Source organism: Podarcis cretensis (genome assembly GCF_951804945.1).
Source record: "Podarcis cretensis genome assembly, chromosome: 3".
Classification (NCBI taxonomy): domain Eukaryota; kingdom Metazoa; phylum Chordata; class Lepidosauria; order Squamata; family Lacertidae; genus Podarcis; species Podarcis cretensis.
This window is the reverse complement of record NC_137172.1, coordinates 112,870,452-112,888,092: the sequence shown is the minus strand read 5'-3', so window position 1 is coordinate 112,888,092 and position 17,641 is coordinate 112,870,452. Positions and strand designations below refer to the sequence as shown.

At 43.4% G+C, this 17,641-nt stretch overlaps 1 protein-coding gene across 3 annotated transcripts in view; it reads left to right on the top strand.

Moving 5' to 3' along the window:
* The window catches only part of PLCB1 (phospholipase C beta 1), a 472,399-nt gene that overhangs the window by 394,978 nt on the left and 59,780 nt on the right, over window positions 1-17,641 (top strand). For all 3 annotated transcript variants that reach the window (XM_079969662.1, XM_079969664.1, XM_079969663.1), the window contains 5 exons: window positions 966-1,146; window positions 5,497-5,573; window positions 5,734-5,811; window positions 10,345-10,402; window positions 12,443-12,529. In XM_079969662.1, the coding sequence (XP_079825788.1) occupies window positions 966-1,146; window positions 5,497-5,573; window positions 5,734-5,811; window positions 10,345-10,402; window positions 12,443-12,529 (481 nt within the window). The remainder of the gene's footprint in view (window positions 1-965; window positions 1,147-5,496; window positions 5,574-5,733; window positions 5,812-10,344; window positions 10,403-12,442; window positions 12,530-17,641) is intronic.

The following is a 17,641-nucleotide window of genomic DNA, read 5'->3' as shown; positions in this document are numbered from 1 at the left end:
GTGCATGTAATGTTAAACAATGCAGTAAGAACCTGAGGTGTAGCGTGGGTTGCCAGCACCTGGGGCCGCACAGAGGTGTGCGGGAGGGAAATGGAGTAAGCACGCACATTCAACTGCCCAAGACGTCTGTGTTACCCAGGAGATTGTAGCTACAGCGATAAGAGTCCTTCCATTGTTTTGAGAGGTCACTTGCTGGTTCGCATGGAGAAGCCATTTTCAGCGGAGCCCAGCAATGGAACTACGTAGCTGCATTGAGGCAGCACCGGGTGTTGAGATTTTATGCCCCTAACAAATTTTGCACCCGGGACAACCACCCCTATGCCCCCTCCCATGCTACACCACTGGTAAGAACAGTGGGTTACCTGGAAGAAAGTCTCTAATGTGAACACCCTAAAGAATGTGAGAGTGCAAGAGCCATTGAAAAAACAAGCTCACTGAAAAATAGAACATGTATACTCACTTAGCTGTAATGTGCAAACCTTGTGACATGTCAGGGGGCAAAATGAAAAGCCCCATTGGTAAGAATTGCCGCATTACTCATTGCGCAGCTCGTGTCAGCAGAGCACTCCTATGAGCTACTAAACCAGTGATCCCTGTGTGATCCCTCACATTTCTGGAACCAAGTGAGGTTTTGGCTTAGGTTGAATAGCCATTAACTTAGGATGTCTCAGCTCATTTTCCAGATGGCAAGCCAGCTTGTGCTTGGATGCCCTCAGCGGGTGAGATTTCAAGCGTGTGTGACATTTATAAATAAGTTGACATGGGTCAACATGCATGGGAGTCCTCGCTTCTAAATATGGTTTAGCGGAACCCTGGGCTTATGGTAGCTTAGCCACAAGACCCAGACAACATCTGCACATCCAAGTTGAGATGAATCATGGTCAGGTGGGGGGAAGGGAGGGTATGTGCATTGTACTGTCACAACTTGCATTGAATTTCTTTTGTTGTTCCACATTGCTCTGCAGAGGTGAAGCTGGAAGCCCAGATCACAGTTCTTCGACTATTGAACAAGAGTTGACCACCCTTGATTCAGAAATGTCCCAGAAGTTAATAGAGCTTAAGGAAAAGCAACAGCAACAGCTGCTTAATCTTCGGCAAGAACAGTATTATAGTGAAAAGTACCAGAAGCAAGCACATATTAAATTGGTATGTATGAGTATCTTGCTTCCACACTTTATCTGAAGCTCTTTGGTGTCAAGGTTGCATGGAGAACTAGCTATGTTTGAGATGTGTCTGTGTGGAGGTATGCTCACTTTCTGTGTTTTTGATTACCATTACAAATTTGCAAAATAAAATAGAATATAAGGATTCACTTTGGCCATCTCATGAGGAGAAGACTCGCTGGAAAAGACCCTGATGTTGGGAAAGATTGGGGGCACAAGGAGAAGGGGACGATAGAGGACGAGATGGTTGGACAGTGTTCTTGAAGCTACTAACATGAGTTTGACCAAACTGTGGGAGGCAATGGAAGACAGGAGTGCCTGGCGTGCTCCGGTCCATGGGGTCACGAAGAGTCGGATGTGACTAAATGACTAAACAACAACAACAACAAAATAAGGATTCACAATGGCATGGTGGGGTGTGGAACAATATTTCAAATACAGCTGGATCACTGGCCACTTTATTTTCAGACTCTTTCCTAATTCTGATTACAGTACCATTACAAGGCCACATCTTGCAAAGCTTTCTAATTTGCTCCACACTAAGTACAAACATTGGGCCATAATTGATTGGTTTGTCATTAGTGCTGCTTTGGATAGGGGTAGCATCTTCCACTGTTTGACTTTGAAGCTGAAACCAACATCCTCTGCCTAATTAAATTATCAGAAATCATTCCAGAATAAGCAGTTAGATTAGTGTGGCCCACAGAACTGGAAACGAGAGCTTGGATGTCACTAAAAATGGCTTCCAACTAGTTATTGTTTGTGCCAAATAGCCTTCTGTGAAACTATGTGTGCTCTGAACAGATGCCAGAGCACAAGCTATAAACAGCAAAGTGATATTATGCATATATTGTCCCAAAGGAGCTTTTGTTTTTACAGCTGCAAATCTACTGCTGGTGGGGTCAGGCTCCCCATGTAGGGCAGCCCTCTGGGCTGAAACAGCAATCCAATCAGATGGTAATAGATTCTTTGTAACACTAAAAGAGAAGAAGGCAGTTGAATGCTACTATTATATAGTTCCATTCTGCCCCCGGCATGTGGCCGCTGTCAGAGGTACTTAACCATGCTCTTTACACACTTGGTTACTTTGTTGTACAAAAGATCAAAAGTTACCGAAGTATTCCATCTGTGTACCACAGTCAAGCAGAGTTGTTTACTACTTCAAAGGAGCTTTGGGAGCTGGTATGATTGTGCAGCAGCTCATAAGATTGGGTTTGAAGCCAAATCCTATTGGCACAGTGGCCCCTACAGGCATCCCTGCTACGGGCAGGGCATTTGTCTGGTTCTGGCAGGAAGGGCATTTCTCATGGCCTCCTTTGGGTCAATGGAAAACCTTCACTGCACTCCCTTACTGTTCCCCCAACAAAAAATGATCTAGCAGGATGCTTCCCAGATATTATATATCACTACTGCAAGGAGTAATGACAAACCTAGACAGCATCTTAAAAAGCAGAGACACCACCTTGCCAACAAAGGTCCATATAGTTAAAGCTATGGTTTTCCCAGTAGTGATGTATGGAAGTGAGACCTGGACCATAAAGAAGGCTGATCACCAAATAATTGATGCTTTTGAATTATGGTGCTGGAGGAGACTCTTGAGAGTCCCCTGGACTGCAAGAAGATCAAACCTCTCCATTCTGAAGGAAATCAGCCCTGAGTGCTCACTGGAAGGACAGATCGTGAAGCTGAGGCTCCAATACTTTGGCCACCTCATGAGAAGAGAAGTCTCCCTGGAAAAGACCCTGATGTTGGGAAATATTGTGGGCACAAGGAGAAGGGGTACAGAGAATGAGATGGTTGGACAGTGTTCTTGAAGCTACCAGCATGAGTTTGACCAAACTGCGGGAAGCAGTGGAAGACAGGAGAGCCTGGCATGCTCTGGTCCATGGGGTCACGAAGAGTCGGACACAACTAAACGACTAAACAACAACAACTGCAAGGAGTGAGCCTACAGATAATGTTGACCTGTCTACCAGATTTGGGTGGATCATTTTGTTTGGATAGTTGTTTGAAGTCGAGTTCTTTTGATGACCAGCTGTGTTTGAGGACATCCAGTGGCCCATTGGCCTTCCTGGCATGAATGCTGGGGTCCAAAATGAGGCCGGAAGGGCTTCTCTATGCCCAGCCTACCTTCCTGGCAAAGACAGGGCCTTTCATTCTGTCCCACCACTTTGTGCTACTTGGCAGAGGCCGGTGGGCAATGGAGGACATTACCCATGCTAGGAAAAGCCATTGCCAGAGAAAGCCTTGCAGGCTGCATTCCTAGCCTGGTGCATCAGAAGTAAAGTTGGCCATCGGTGTAGCAATTTTTTCCATTACTTTTGAGGAGACTTCAATGAGTTAAAGCTGAAACGTGATGTGTATTTTCCACATGAGAAAACAAATGATTTCAGCTTGGGAATTGGCAGAATGAAAATAACAAGACGCTTCAGTGTTCATTTTGTAAGGAAATAGAAAACAAACCCAATCCAATGAAGAACAACCACACATTTACAATATCCCTAGAACTTAATGCTGACTTATTTGTTTACTGTTTGTGCACTGTCATGCACTTGCATAGCCATCGATGGCAGCTTCATTCCATACAAATTTGGCAAATTTTGAGGGCAATGTGATGCCCGTGTCTATTCCCATATCTAATGTTTTGTTGACAGAGATTTGATTTGTCTTGCATCTCATCAGCAGATGGTCTTTTATATACAACACATGGGAATTTGTTGCTCTTTCAGTGTGATTTGTTGAATTATTGGGGGACAGGGGAGTGTTTTAATGATTCTGAGAATTACAAATGATGCTACATTTGCAATGCATTCGAATTCATTCAGCACAGCAATGTAGAACTCTATTTTGGTACCCAGGCTTGTTAGTTAATCGTGTGTGTGTGTGTGTGTGTGTGTGTGTGTGTGTCTGTGAGTTAACTTTTGAAGTGGTTGGTAATCACTATCACAAAGGAGGCTGTCAAAATAGCACACAAGGCACCTGCCAAATTGTGTGTGTTGGTGGAAGAGGTTTGAAAGCTCAGCATAAGTCAAATAGACATTACTGGATTCTCTTAATGAGGGGCTTCCGTGTCATTCAGAGTTCGTGTGTTTATGCTTTGCATATGGAAGATCCCAGCTTCAAGACCCAAGATCTCAAATTAACAAAATTTCAGGTAGTGACACTGGAAAGTCTTAGGCCCTAGAGGACCCTGGCAGTCAGAGGGCACAGTCCTGGTCTGTGTAGACCCATGACACTGTCCCAGTATAAATCAGCTTCATAAGTTCACATAGAACTTCTCCTAGTATGGTACAAGTTATTTGTGCTCCTTAAACTTGGCCGGGTTGTGACGTAGCAAAGAATGTTCCCATGTGGCTCTCCTTCTTCTGCATGTTTTGCATTTTACTGGAGCAGTGGTTTTCAACCAATGTGCCATGGCACTCTGGGGTGTCATAAATAATGGTCAGACACTGGCATCTGTCTCTCTTTCCTTCCCTCCCTCCTCTGATGCCCTCTTGCATCTCTGCCTCCCAAAGGCTTGCACAGCTGTTTGTTGCAGTAGGGTTCAAGCAGGAGTCTTTCTCAACACAACCCAGAGATGACAGGGAGTGAACATGCATTTCCTCTACCATCAAGTAATAGCAATAGCAAAACCCATCCTTTCCTGTGTTGTGGAGATTAACAAAATCAATACTCCTGGCAAACTGGGAATATCCCCTCACTCCCCCAAGTTTAGGCTATTCCACCATTCTTTAGCAGAGTTTCGTTTTCTTTGAGAAAAATAAGTGGCTTACGTAACTGCAAACTAAGCTTTAATAATACTGTAACAAAATAGCATAATGACAGAAACAAGGCAAGAGGCAAGAAGAAGCAGTTGGACTGGCATTCTTAATTGAACATAACGGAACACATTGAAGGGAGGGACTGATTCCGGGGCAAAACACACAAGCCCCGCCCACCAGATACCAAGCTCCCTTACTATGCAATTTAGGCCCCAATGTTTTTCTTACATTATGAGGGTTGGAGGCTGGGATAATTTAACATCTTAAGCCGTCTAAATACAGTGGTACCTCTGGTTAAGAACTTAATTCGTTCTGGAGGTCCTGAAACTGTTCTTAACCTGAGGTACCACTTTAGCTAATGGGGCCTCCCGCTGCCGCCATGCTGCCAGAGCACGATTTCTGTTCTCATTCTGAAGCAAAGTTCTTAACCTGAGGTACTATTTCTGGGTTAGCGGAGTCTGTAACCTAAAGCGTCTGTAACCTGAAGCGTCTGTAACTCAAGGTACCACTGTATTCAGCAATCAAATGTGGTTCATGCAGTTTTATAACACACCTGTTTTCCCCTCTTCCAGCTCATTCAGAAGCTGACAGACGTAGCAGAGGAATGCCAGAACAGTCAGTTGAAGAAACTGAAAGAGATTTGTGAAAGGTAAGTAAACAAAACTTTTGTATTTAAAATTGCAATCCCAGAGCACTACAGAGCAAGCCCCGCTGAAGACAGAGGGGCCCAAGTAAATATGCATGCTCTTGCTCTGTCAGAATTAACTTTGCCTTAAAAAGGGGAAAAAAGGGTTTTATTTTTGTTGCAGGGAAAAGAAGGAGTTGAAGAAAAAGATGGACAAAAAGAGGCAAGAAAAAATCACAAAGGATAAAAGTCAAGTGGATGAGTAAGTGTGGCCTTCAACTATTATCTTTAAGGGAGTCTCCTTTTCAGGGGCATTTGACAATATACTGTACATAAGCTATGAGTCTGTTCACACAAAGCATGCCGTGAACACAGATGGACTGTTGTCAGTAATGGAAATTTAGTAATGGAATTATTTCTGCTTTTGGCATCCCACATCCCTTTGGCCCAAGGTTGGTAACGTTTTAGAAATGCAACTCTGTAAAACACATGCACACATGCGCATACGCATGCACACAGAGAGAGTGACATGCATGCCAACATTTGAAGTCCATCCTCTTTAACCATGATCATAATAGGCCACCCTAAACCAAGTCCCAAATCCAGCTGAAGTTGGCAGTGACTAAATTGCACTAAAAGCAATGGAACCACCTTATTGCAACGAACTGAAGTGCCATTGCTTTTCAGTTGCAACTAGACTCAACTGAATTTAACTAGATCCGAACTAAAGAGTGCTTTCAAGAAATATCTGCATTTTGACAGGCATTGAAAATAAGTTCCATAGTGGCTCTTGAAGCAACGGAAAATGTTAAAAGAGTTTGGGGAAGGGGTCAGTTAACAAGTTAAGCCCATTTCTTCTCTTACAAAATGATGCTGCATTGGTTTTGTAATATCTCTCCTACCTAATTATCTCACTGGCATATTTAACTGGGATAAGATGGATCCCTACAGAGAGAATCCAATAAAGATGATGAGCAAATGCCCAGATCCACCTTTTTGTGACCTTCCTACAAAAACAAAAAGTTATTTAAAAGCAAAACACAATCAGATGACTACAATTCAACATAAAACCAACAAAACAACAGAAAAGCAAAAGCACAGCAGTCAGAACAAAACCAAGGAAAACAGTATTCAATAACAGTGTACAATCCTGACTCAAAAGTTTATTTGAATCAGGATTGTTTTAACCCAGGCATATGCAAACTTGGCCCTCCAGATGTTTTGGGACTACAATTCCCATCATCCCTGACCACTGGTCCTGTTAGCTAGGGATGATGGGAGTTGTAGTCCCAAAACATCTGGAGGGCCGAGTTTGCCTATGCCTGTTTTAACCTGTTTCCTAAAAGAGAATGGTGGAAGGGTGCCAGCTGAACATTCTTGAGGAAAGATCTCCAGATCATTTGAGCCATTACTGAAAAGGTTCTGGTTCCCATTCTGGAGGAGACCCACAAATTGCTTCATCCTACAGCTGAGCTACCAACATATTAATGCTCAGTGGCACTTAAGACTGCATAAAAACCCAAAACCAAAATCCAAGTGTCAGTTTCATCTATCAGTCTCTATGTGGATATAAAAGGACTAAAAATGAAATGGAAAATCACTTTAAACAAAAGAAAGAAACAAGAAGGTATAACAAAAAAAGAGAGCAATGTATGTCTAATTAAACCTGGCATCCAGAGTCCCGCTGATTTAAATTGGAGATGGATTGCACACATAAATATTTTAAGCTGTAACCTTGAAGAGAATAATAACCTGCAGTGACATAGGAGAGTAATGGCATCAACATTTTGGCAAGCGAGGAACAGAAGGCTACAGACATCAAAGAGTTGTTGATGAAGACAGACGCGAGGCATTCAGTCTCAAGTGAACAGTGCAAAGAATAGCATGTTGGGAATTATTGTGACTAGGCGATAAAAAATTGTGTGATATTCTATAGGATTGCTTTGAGCATGTACAGTGGTGCCCCGCAAGACGAATGCCTCGCAAGACGAAAAACCCGCTAGACGAAAGGGTTTTCCGTTTTTTAGGCGCTTCGCAAGACGAATTTCCCTATGGGCTTGCGATTTTTTTCGCTTTTTTCTCCCTTTTTCTAAGCCGCTAATAGCCACTAATAGCCGCTTAGCCACTAAGCCGCTAAGCCGCTAATAGCGCTAATCTGCTAAGCCGCCAATAGGGTTGCTTCGTAAGATGAAAAAACCGCAAGACGAAGAGACTCGCGGAACGGATTCTTTTCGTCTTGCGAGGCACCACTGTAATTGTTCAAAAAGATTTGAAGGCTTATAAAGCAATCCTAGCAACATCAATTGGTTCATGACATGGTCTATAGATGCAGTCAACAGTGTCACCGCTGAAGCTAAGCAGGGTCTGGTCATGGAAATATGGCAGAATATAGATGGAATAATTAAACATTTACACGTTTGTGCATAAAATTCATTATTGCAAGATGTCTGCTGGCTGCCATCTTGAACTGGGAAGCTCTAGCAACTCTTGACTATCTCTAGCAATTTTGGGAGAGTTATTGTTTTGCTGTTTTGTTTTACTCTCTTGTTTTTATCCTGTATTTTATTCCGTGAACTGCTCTGAGATCTTATGATGAAAGACAGTATATAAATCAAAGAAAGAAAGAAAGAAAGAAAGAAAGAAAGAAAGAAAGAAAGAAAGAAATTGCAGCTTTAATGGATGAATTTAAAACCACTTTTCTAAGTAAAGTATGCACAATTGTGGGGGGTGACTCTTGACCTGGTAAAGATGGAGTCTGTTAAGACATACAATAGTTGAAAGTTCTAACACCTCACATTACCTCTTCTCCTCTGTATGCTTGTGCTATATGAGGTAGTTAGCTATTTGCTTAGTGGAATTGGGCCGGCATGGTTAAATTTCAAGGAAAAGAGATACCGTAGATCAAGAGTGCACAGTCTCTGGATATTGTTCAGAAGACTTTCCCATTCAAATAACTGCCAAGTATGAGATGTGCAAAACACTTATTCTCAAGTGCTAGGCTATTTCCAATGAAATTTTCAACCTGAACTTTGGTCAGGAGCAGTCCCTATGGGACCTATACGATCCCCAGCATTTTCAGCGGGGGGACTGAAAGAGAATGTGGCTATAGCTCACAATGCACAAAACATGAATTTTCTGTATTCAAAGGACTCTACTGAAAGGTGGGGAAATGTTTATGATGAGTGAAATCACCTGATCCACTCCAGAAAAATTTGGAACATACTGAAATGAATACATTCCTCTTTGCCCAAACTCTAGAATCTAGAATGATTCTGCTATTCAATTTGTGCATGGCATAGGCCAAAGGTTGGGAACCTGCAGCCTTTTAGAGGTTGCTGGACTAAACCTTGGAGCATCTTTGACCACACTGGCTGGGGCTGATGGGGGGTTGGAGACCAATGGGTTCTTCATCCCTGGTGTGGACTTCCTTGTTCATGATTTGAGGCTGTTACACAGTAAAGAGTCATCTCCTTGCCTTCTCTGAAAGCTTTTAGGCATGTGAGGTGAAGCCTAGTGCAGGCTGACAACATCCTTCTGCCACTTTAAGCCCTGCCTTGCGGTGTAGTGAGGGAGCAGTGATGACACCTTGCTACATGTGCTGGGTCTGGGGGTAACCCAGGTAACGCAGTCCAGGTCCGGTCCCGAATCCAAGGGTTCCATGAGGAGTCCAACTGGGCCAAGGCAGGACACAAGGCAGGAAACCAGGCACGGTCAGGCACAGGATCACAGGCAGGTTCTGACAAACAGCAACGTTGCTCCCGCAACCTGGGGCGGGGGTTCAGCAGCCTTTTATCTTTGTCAGGGTAATGGCCAGTCCTGATCCCCCGATGACTCACCTCCCTGTCTCACCCAAAGGCAAGCACTCCTCCTGCGAGTACTCAGGTTTCTCCTTCTCTCAGACCTCAGTCTCTGCAGCTCGGGAGATGTCGGTGGGTTACTAGACCCAGAGGCCGCCTCAGCCTCTCCTGACCCAATTGGTAGTGGAGCAGCTGTGATTGCCCAGCTGAAGGCAACAAGGTAATCCCCACATCTGGAGCCAGAGCAGGCTCAGGCGCCTGACTCGACCCAGCTGGTGCTTGTTTCAGGGGAACCTGTGCAGACTGGGGTTCTCAAGAATCAGGCCCCAGACTAGGTTCAGATGCTGCCTGGGGCAAAGGATCCAGTGCGGACTGAGACTCCTCTGGCTCCGAGCCTGAGCCTGAGTCCCAGGCCATCACACTACGTTTGACTTGTGCTGAAACCATCAGAATGGGGCAGGTTCTATGGTGGAGTGGAGCCTCAATCCTAATTGGGACAAAACTCTGTTCCATCCCTGCAGAAGATAAGGTGGGAGAGAGATAATGGGCTCAAGAAGAGTTGCTTGGTGTAAAACAGTGGTGGGGAACTTAGGTGTCTCTAGGTGCAGTTATTGGACTCCAGTCTCAGCCACCAAGGTCAAAGGTCAGGGATGATGGGAGCTATAGTTCAAGAGGGCTATGAGTTTCCCTGTCCATGGTGCTGAAACGTTTCTGAGGCACGCCTGTGATTTCTTTCCTCACACATTAAGAACCGATATGACCTTTCCATTCACAAGGTTTGTGTGGTCCACTTGTGGTCTCTGGTCAAACCACTTCTAATGCAGAACATAATGTGTGGCTTCTGGGCTGTCTGGTTTTTATTTCCCCTTATTTAGTTAAAGTAATGTACAAAGAATTGGTGAGAAGGATCTCTGTGGCAGAAGCTAGCAAATTATGCATTAATAATGCCAGTTAAAAATTAATGGAATGGAATCAGTAGTTTTTAATCTTGCTCCCAGGGAGAAGACAGAAATGATTCGATCATATATTCAGGAGGTGGTGCAATACATTAAAAGGGTGAGTCCGCTGCATGCAAGTTCATCAAAACTGTCTGTATTTGCATATGGCATGAAGATAACAGGCAAATTCCAGTACTTATATTGGTTTACAAGGAGTAATAATGTTAGAGCAATGAAAGCAGTGTTTGTCATTTGAAAAGAGATATCTTGCATTTATGGTTCCTTGCAATGCTACATTTTTAGTAAACTTGGTTTGCCATCTTCTGTAGAATTATCAAGAGCCACTTTGAATATTATCTTGCTGTGCAGGAGTCAAGTGTTTCCCCATGATAATATCACATCTGAAATGTGAAGGAATGTTGGAAACTTTATCAGCTGTGTTTCAGATCTGATGTTGCGGAGGAACAGAAAGTGTGGAGAATTTAAAAAATTCTCTTTCTGCAGGTAAGGTAATGCTCAAAGCTGTTCTAAGAAATCTGAGCAGAGTCCCCTTCCAGCATTTACAATACATTGCAAAATGTTGTCATGGGAAATTGAATGTAAGGGCTCATGATGGCAAATGACCTGGTTTGATTCCATGGAGGCAGACACAAGTCAAGTTTGGCGCTTCTCATAGTATGTCATGAGCAGGCTGGGAGCATGGCCTGCTGCACCTTGAAATCAAACACCTGGTGCTACCTTCCTCCCTTCCCGGGCTCCCCAATGACCTAGTGACTTTCCTGATGGCAAGGGAGACGGCGGAGGTAGTCAAAGAGCATCCATTTCTGCTGGAAAGAACAGCATGACACTGTTTGCATCAATTTCAGCCGGAGAGAAGGTATTTCCAAGAATTGGGGGTCAGTTTCCCAGCTAAAAACTGATGCAAAAGCCATCATTTCCTCACCAGGAATGGTGAAACAGGCAGTCCCAGACCCAGCAGGATGGATGCTTGACTTTGGATCAACATAGGCATGTGGAGGAGCTATAGCTGAGGCTTCACAAATTAGCCATTACGCATTATACACACATGCATGTACCACAGAGCTGATGGCTGCTTTTTGTGAACAAAAGTGCCATTGAGAGGGATCCGCTTTGAGCAGAGCAGTAGTGGGTAGTGAGCAGGTGTTTATTCCTTTCTCCACTGCTCCAGATCCTTCCCAGAGACTTGTCCTCCTGTGAGATTCCACGGGTGGGTTTCCCTGTGTTTCAACTCACTGGGGCAGGAGAAGGGGCAGTGACATTACAGGAAGATCAGAAATGACTGTCAGAGATAGAGTTGAATGCTCCCTATCAGATGCTTTCTTGCATCACTCATAAAGCCCTCCTGAAGCTGCTTTTCTTCAGAAAAAGTATCCTTTCTAGGTTTGTGCTGCAGTTTTAGAGGCTTAGTGAATAAAGCCTTAGCCAGACTCTCCCTCCCATTCTTGTGAAATGCATGAAGGTTTGAAATTGACTATTGAGTGGCAGATGATCAATAGGTAACAGGGAGAGAGCAACGATGCTAGGGCCAATGAACAGAAATTCCTGTTCAAGTGAGTATGGCATGCATGCCAATTGATTCAGAAGCTGATGTCAAAAATTGCATTGCAGCATATGTGGAAGTTAGACGTACACAACAATGTTCTATAGAACATGTGTTTTTAGTTATTAAAAAAAATAACCCAAAGAAAATGTGTTGATTTGTTGGCATTCCTTTTTATTTCTCATTTCTTTCTTATTTTATTTCTTATTTCTTTCTACTTGTTATTCTTTGCTAAGAAATAAAATTAGTCCTGGCTTCATCCTTAACTGTGCAAAGCTATCTAATTTTTTGGTGCTGGATGATGGCATGATTAAATGCTACTATCAACTACCTATAAACTTCAGCTGTTTCTTCTAGCATTCTTAAGTGTCTTTTAAACTGCACATTTCTTGGAGGGAAAATGTAATGTTTTAAATTAAATCTCCAAGTATACATAATATATCAATAAGCATTGTTTTGTTGAAAAACAAATCAAATATTCTGCTAAGAATGCTTATGTTATACTGTTCTATCCTGGACAGAACTACTTCAGTATAGAACTGAAGAATGAAATACACATGTTTGAATGCAATAAATTGTTTGCCTGCTTTATTCCAGCTAGAAGATGCTCAAAGTAAAAGGCAGGAAAGACTTGTGGAGAAGCACAAGGAGATTCGTCAGCAAATACTGGATGAAAAGCCCAAGGTAAGGAGATTTGAGCACCATTCTTTTTTATTTTTATTTTTTTTGCTTATGGACAATGAGCCTGGTGTCAGGCTGATACTCAACCAGGTCTCTAATTATGAATGCTAATGAAATAAATATCAGAGAAAGATGTGCAATGCTTCATCACATGGAAAGAAAAAATATAGGCAATGTTAACACACAAATGAGTGTGCATTTGGGGGGGGGGAATGGTATCCTACAAAAATACTGTATTTTTTGGTGGCGCTGTGGGTTAAACCACAGAGCCTAGGACTTGCCGATCAGAAGGTCGGCGGTTCGAATCCCCGCAACGGGGTGAGCTTCCGTTGCTTGGTCCCTGCTCCTGCCAACCTAGCAGTTCGAAAGCACTTCAAAATGCAAGTAGATAAATAGGTACCGCTCCGGCGGGAAGGTAAACGGCGTTTCCGTGCGCTGCTCTGGTTCACCAGAAGCGGCTTAAGTCATGCTGGCCACATGACCCGGAAGCTGTACGCCGGCTCCCTTGGCCAATAAAGCAAGATGAGCACTGCAACCCCAGAGTCGGTCACGACTGGACCTAATGGTCAGGGGTCCCTTTACCCTTTACCTTTAATGCACCATCAAATCTAATGCACACCTCAATTTTCAGAACCTTGAAACCCAAAAAAGTATTTGCTGGCGAATGTAAATGTGCCATCAAATCTAATGCGCACCTTAATTTTCGCAACGTACTTTTACCAAAAAAAGAGTGAGCATTGGATTTGAGTAAATACAGTATGTTATTTAATCTTTGTGCATGTCATTCAGTGTAAAGAATATCCTTGACCAGCAGAGGGTGCAGTGCACCTGGATTTTTTTTTAAGCAATGCAAAATCTCAACTTTTTCCATTCAGGAATAAGGGGGTGGTTTTTGAAGCATGCAGAAATCCTATTATTTTGTTATCTGAGCAAAGTAAAGAGTTTGGCATCCTGCAAAAATCTCTCACAGATATGGAATATAGCATCAGAGAGCCTTGTGGCTGCAACAGACTGTAGCATGGCTACCCCTCTCGATGCCGGCAATGACATGTTTTGTGCATTGCATCTATTCTCCATCTCAGACACTGTGACGTAACTGTGCATTTGTGTTGTTTTGTTTCTCCCTTCCCCATAGACAGGACTGGTTAACAGCATTGTTTTCATTATTTCATGTAGCTTTTTCTGGCAGCTGTTAACTTGCAGGAAATTAATTCATGGCATTTTACGTTATAGTTTTTGAAGAGTAAATCAATAAACAGCTTTTTAAAAGGTTTAGACTATATAGTCTCTTCACATGTTAAAATAGGTGCCAACTTTTGACTGGTTCATTTGACACAGGGAAATTATAAAGGTAAAGGTACCCCTGACCATTAGGTCCAGTCACAGATGACTCTGGGGTTGCGACGCTCATCTCACTTTATAGTCCAAGGTAGCCGGTGTTTGTCTGCAGACAGCTTCCGGGTCATGTGGCCAGCATGACTAAGCTGCTTCTGGCGAACCAGAGCAGCGCACGGAAGTGCCGTTTACCTTCCTGCCGGAGGGGTACCTATTTATCTACTTGCACTTGACATGCTTTCAAACTGCTAGGTTGGCAGGAGCAGGAACCGAGTAACGGGAGCTCACCCTGTCATGAGGATTCGAACCGCTGACCTTCTGATCAGCAAGCCCTAGGCTCTGTGGTTTAGACCACAGCACCACCCACAGTGGGAAATTATAGGTACCTGTTATTTCATGGATCTTCTGATGAGCAGAATATAATTTTAAGTGGTAGATCCAAAACAGTTTTTGCTTGTTATTTCTAATGGCACAGTAATCCAGTTGCTCCACTTCCATGGAGGATATTGTTCTGGTTCACACATCCTGCTAAGTCAGACTCTTTTATCTGTAGGCTGCCTGGAATTCCTGTCAGGGGGTATTAATAAACAAACAAACAGCTTACCACAAATGTGTGGGTTCCTGGAGAAGGGATGGTGGCAACAATGGTTTTCTCCTGGTCCTCCTGTGGTGCTACTGTGAACAAAGCCATGATCTGAATTAGCAAGTTGTCTAGACCAGGATTTGTGTTTTGTCTTGCTTTAGATGAGGGATAGAGAAGAAACTTGATCCAGTTCTCATCTGAAGCCAAATCTTTCAAATTTTTTGCCATTTGAAACAATGCGAGAGCCAAAGTACAGCGAGCCTTTGAAATTCGCACTCATCTGAATTTTGCTATGCATCCCTCCAACTGGTCTCTGTTTACAAAAAATGCATATGTTGGGGGGAGTGTGCATAAAGATGAATGCGTTCGTGAAGATAGCATTACATTATGAGCAGTTGCTTGCAAAGATGTACACATTAGTCAAAACCGCTGGCAAAAATGAGTTCATTAAGAGAAATTCACACTAAATTGCTGGAGAATTTTTCATGAAGATTTTTTTAAAACACACACACACACAAATTTCTGTGGAGAACTAAATTTAAAATGGCAGAAATGATAAACTGAGAGAACTGAAATTGACAAATCTTTCCATCCTTGCTCCAGAAAAACCATGAGCAGTAACCAGTCCTTTTTTTCTGGGGGGACACAGGGGGACACATACCCCTAAACAATTTGTGAATCTTTGTACTTTTGTGCATTTACTGTATTTTTTTTTCTGATTTTAACTATAAAATGGTGATTTTCTTGAGTCAAAATGAGAGTACCCCTAAACATTTTTTTAAGAAAAAAAGCACTGGCAGTAACTAAGGTACTGCAACAGCAAGACCACTGGGGAGGGACACAGGGGTCGCAATCCCATCTTTGGGAACCCACACTCCTGTGTGTTCACCCTAAGTCATGCTTTGCCATACCCAACTAGTTCACAACCATTTTGCAAATGCAGACAATTATCTTGAACCCAGCTTTAGGTTTATTTTCTATCAGTGGGTGGGGGGGATACCAGCAGGAACTGCATGTACAAACTCTTGTGCAAGTCTGCTGGTGGTTTAAAATTGGGACCACCTAGCCTATGAAAAGCAGTGGACAACAACTGGGTTGGACAAACATTCTGAACTGAGTTCAAGGTACCCAGAAAACTATGTGGAGTTTTTGTGGATTTCCAAGACTGTGAGGCAGACAAGTGGGCAGCAGAAATAAAACAACAGGTTTTGCCCATCTCTCAGCTAGATGTTTAACCAAAGTACTTGATGTTATGTTTTGCAAGGTGTTTTGTCCTGAGAGATGGATTTATATAATAGAATCATAGGTTCCCAATTACTGCTGTTGTGAATTTAATGGATGTATTTAGACATTAAATCCTCTACTTACTGTTTGTGCCTTAGCAAAGTCACAGCAGACATCAGTTTTTGCAGCTAAGCATCTTGGCATCACGTGACGAAATGTACATTATCCAGCACCCATTCAGTACATGTTACACGGGTTGCTTAAGAAAGACATATCAGGGTGTAGTACAACTTTAGGACACCTTCTTACACAGGGTTATTTACATAGGCAATCTTCATGTCTAATCGTTCTCTGCAAAGCTCTGTGTATGAGATGTGATAAGAATAAAACAATGGAAACAATGGAATGGGTAGATGGTAACCTACATTATTTATTTGGCTCTTCTTTGTTTCAGTTCCAAATGGCGTGCAATTCAGTAATGCAATATGAAATGTGAGCACTTAAATTTCATGCATTTATTAGGTTGCAATCCAAACTCCCGACTGGCCAGGTTGCAAGGGAGGTCCACCAATGCAGAAGATCTCAACACACCTGCAGAACCCCCCCCCCCCCCAATGTAGAGTGTTGCAAAGCTGGCAAAGAAACCACTGGATCCTGGGCCATCCCTGCTGTCACCCCATGGTGGCAACAGACCCTACCCAGGCTTCTTTGCTACACCAGCCTGGGAGCTGCTGTAGTGAAACTGCAATTTTAACTCCTCCCCATCCCTTCCATCCTGGCCAGTGCAAGCAGCACAGCTGTGATTGAGGTAGGGACACTCTTTTAGGAGTGAATTAATTTATAATGAATGATTTTAGAGTGTTGTTTGTGCTGTACTTTTGTACTGTGTTATTGTTGTTAGCTGCCCTGAGCCCGACTTCAGCTGGGGAAGGCGGGATATAAATAAAATTTATTATTATTATTATTATTATTATTATTATTATTATTAGCCCTACGGCCGCCTCCCGGGGATTCTGGATAGCTCTGTAAGACTTTTAAGGTGCATCATCCTGCCAAGACAATCCATTGTAAAGTTTGTACACTCCATACTTATATGCCATTAAAATCATCCTTCTTCTGGGAATTTGCATCCTCTTTCCAGCTGCTGTTCTAACTACCGTATTTTTCCTTCTATAACACGCAGATTTTTTCTCCTAAAAAGGAAGGGGAAATGTCTGTGCGTGTTATTGAGCGAATGTGTGGTCCCTGGAGCCAATTGATGCGAGGGGAGGCAAAAAAAAAGCAGGCAAAAATCAAACCGCGCGTCTCCTAGAAGGGAAACTTGAAAAGAGGAAGCGGCTGCTTTCCGGCATTCTGCCTCAGGGTCTTACTGCCCACCCACCTCTGTTTCCTTGCTGTGTTTGCTCAAACGGAACGAAGAGCAGGGAAAGCCCCTCCCCTCCAGGCAAGCAGAGGGGAAAGCTGAAAACATGCAGAAGGGAGAGAGAGAGAGAGAGAGAGAGAGAGAGAGAGAGCAAGCTGGCTGGCTTGGGTGGGTAGGTGAGGGAAAACTTTTGCCTTCCTTTCCTCCCTACCCCTCTCCTGCATTCTTAGCCAGCTGCTTCTCTGCACACCCCTCCCTGCTCCTTGTCCCTTCTGTGTTTTTCCTTCCCTCCCCACTTAAAATGTGGTTAAAAAGCATGGATCCACATGGATCCTCAGGATCTTTGCATTGGGTCAGCCCAAATTCACCATCAGATCACATAGCATGTCCATGGCTACAGCCTGCCCCCAAAAAATCACGCACCCACTGTTGCCTGGGGCTGCAATGGTGCAAAAATGTGGTTAAAAAGCATGGATCCACATGGATCCTAAGGATCTTTGCATTGGGTCAGCCCAAATTCACCATCAGATCACATAGCATGTCCATGGCTACAGCCTGCTCCCCAAAAATCACGCACCCACTGTTGCCTGGGGCTGCAATGGTGCAAAAA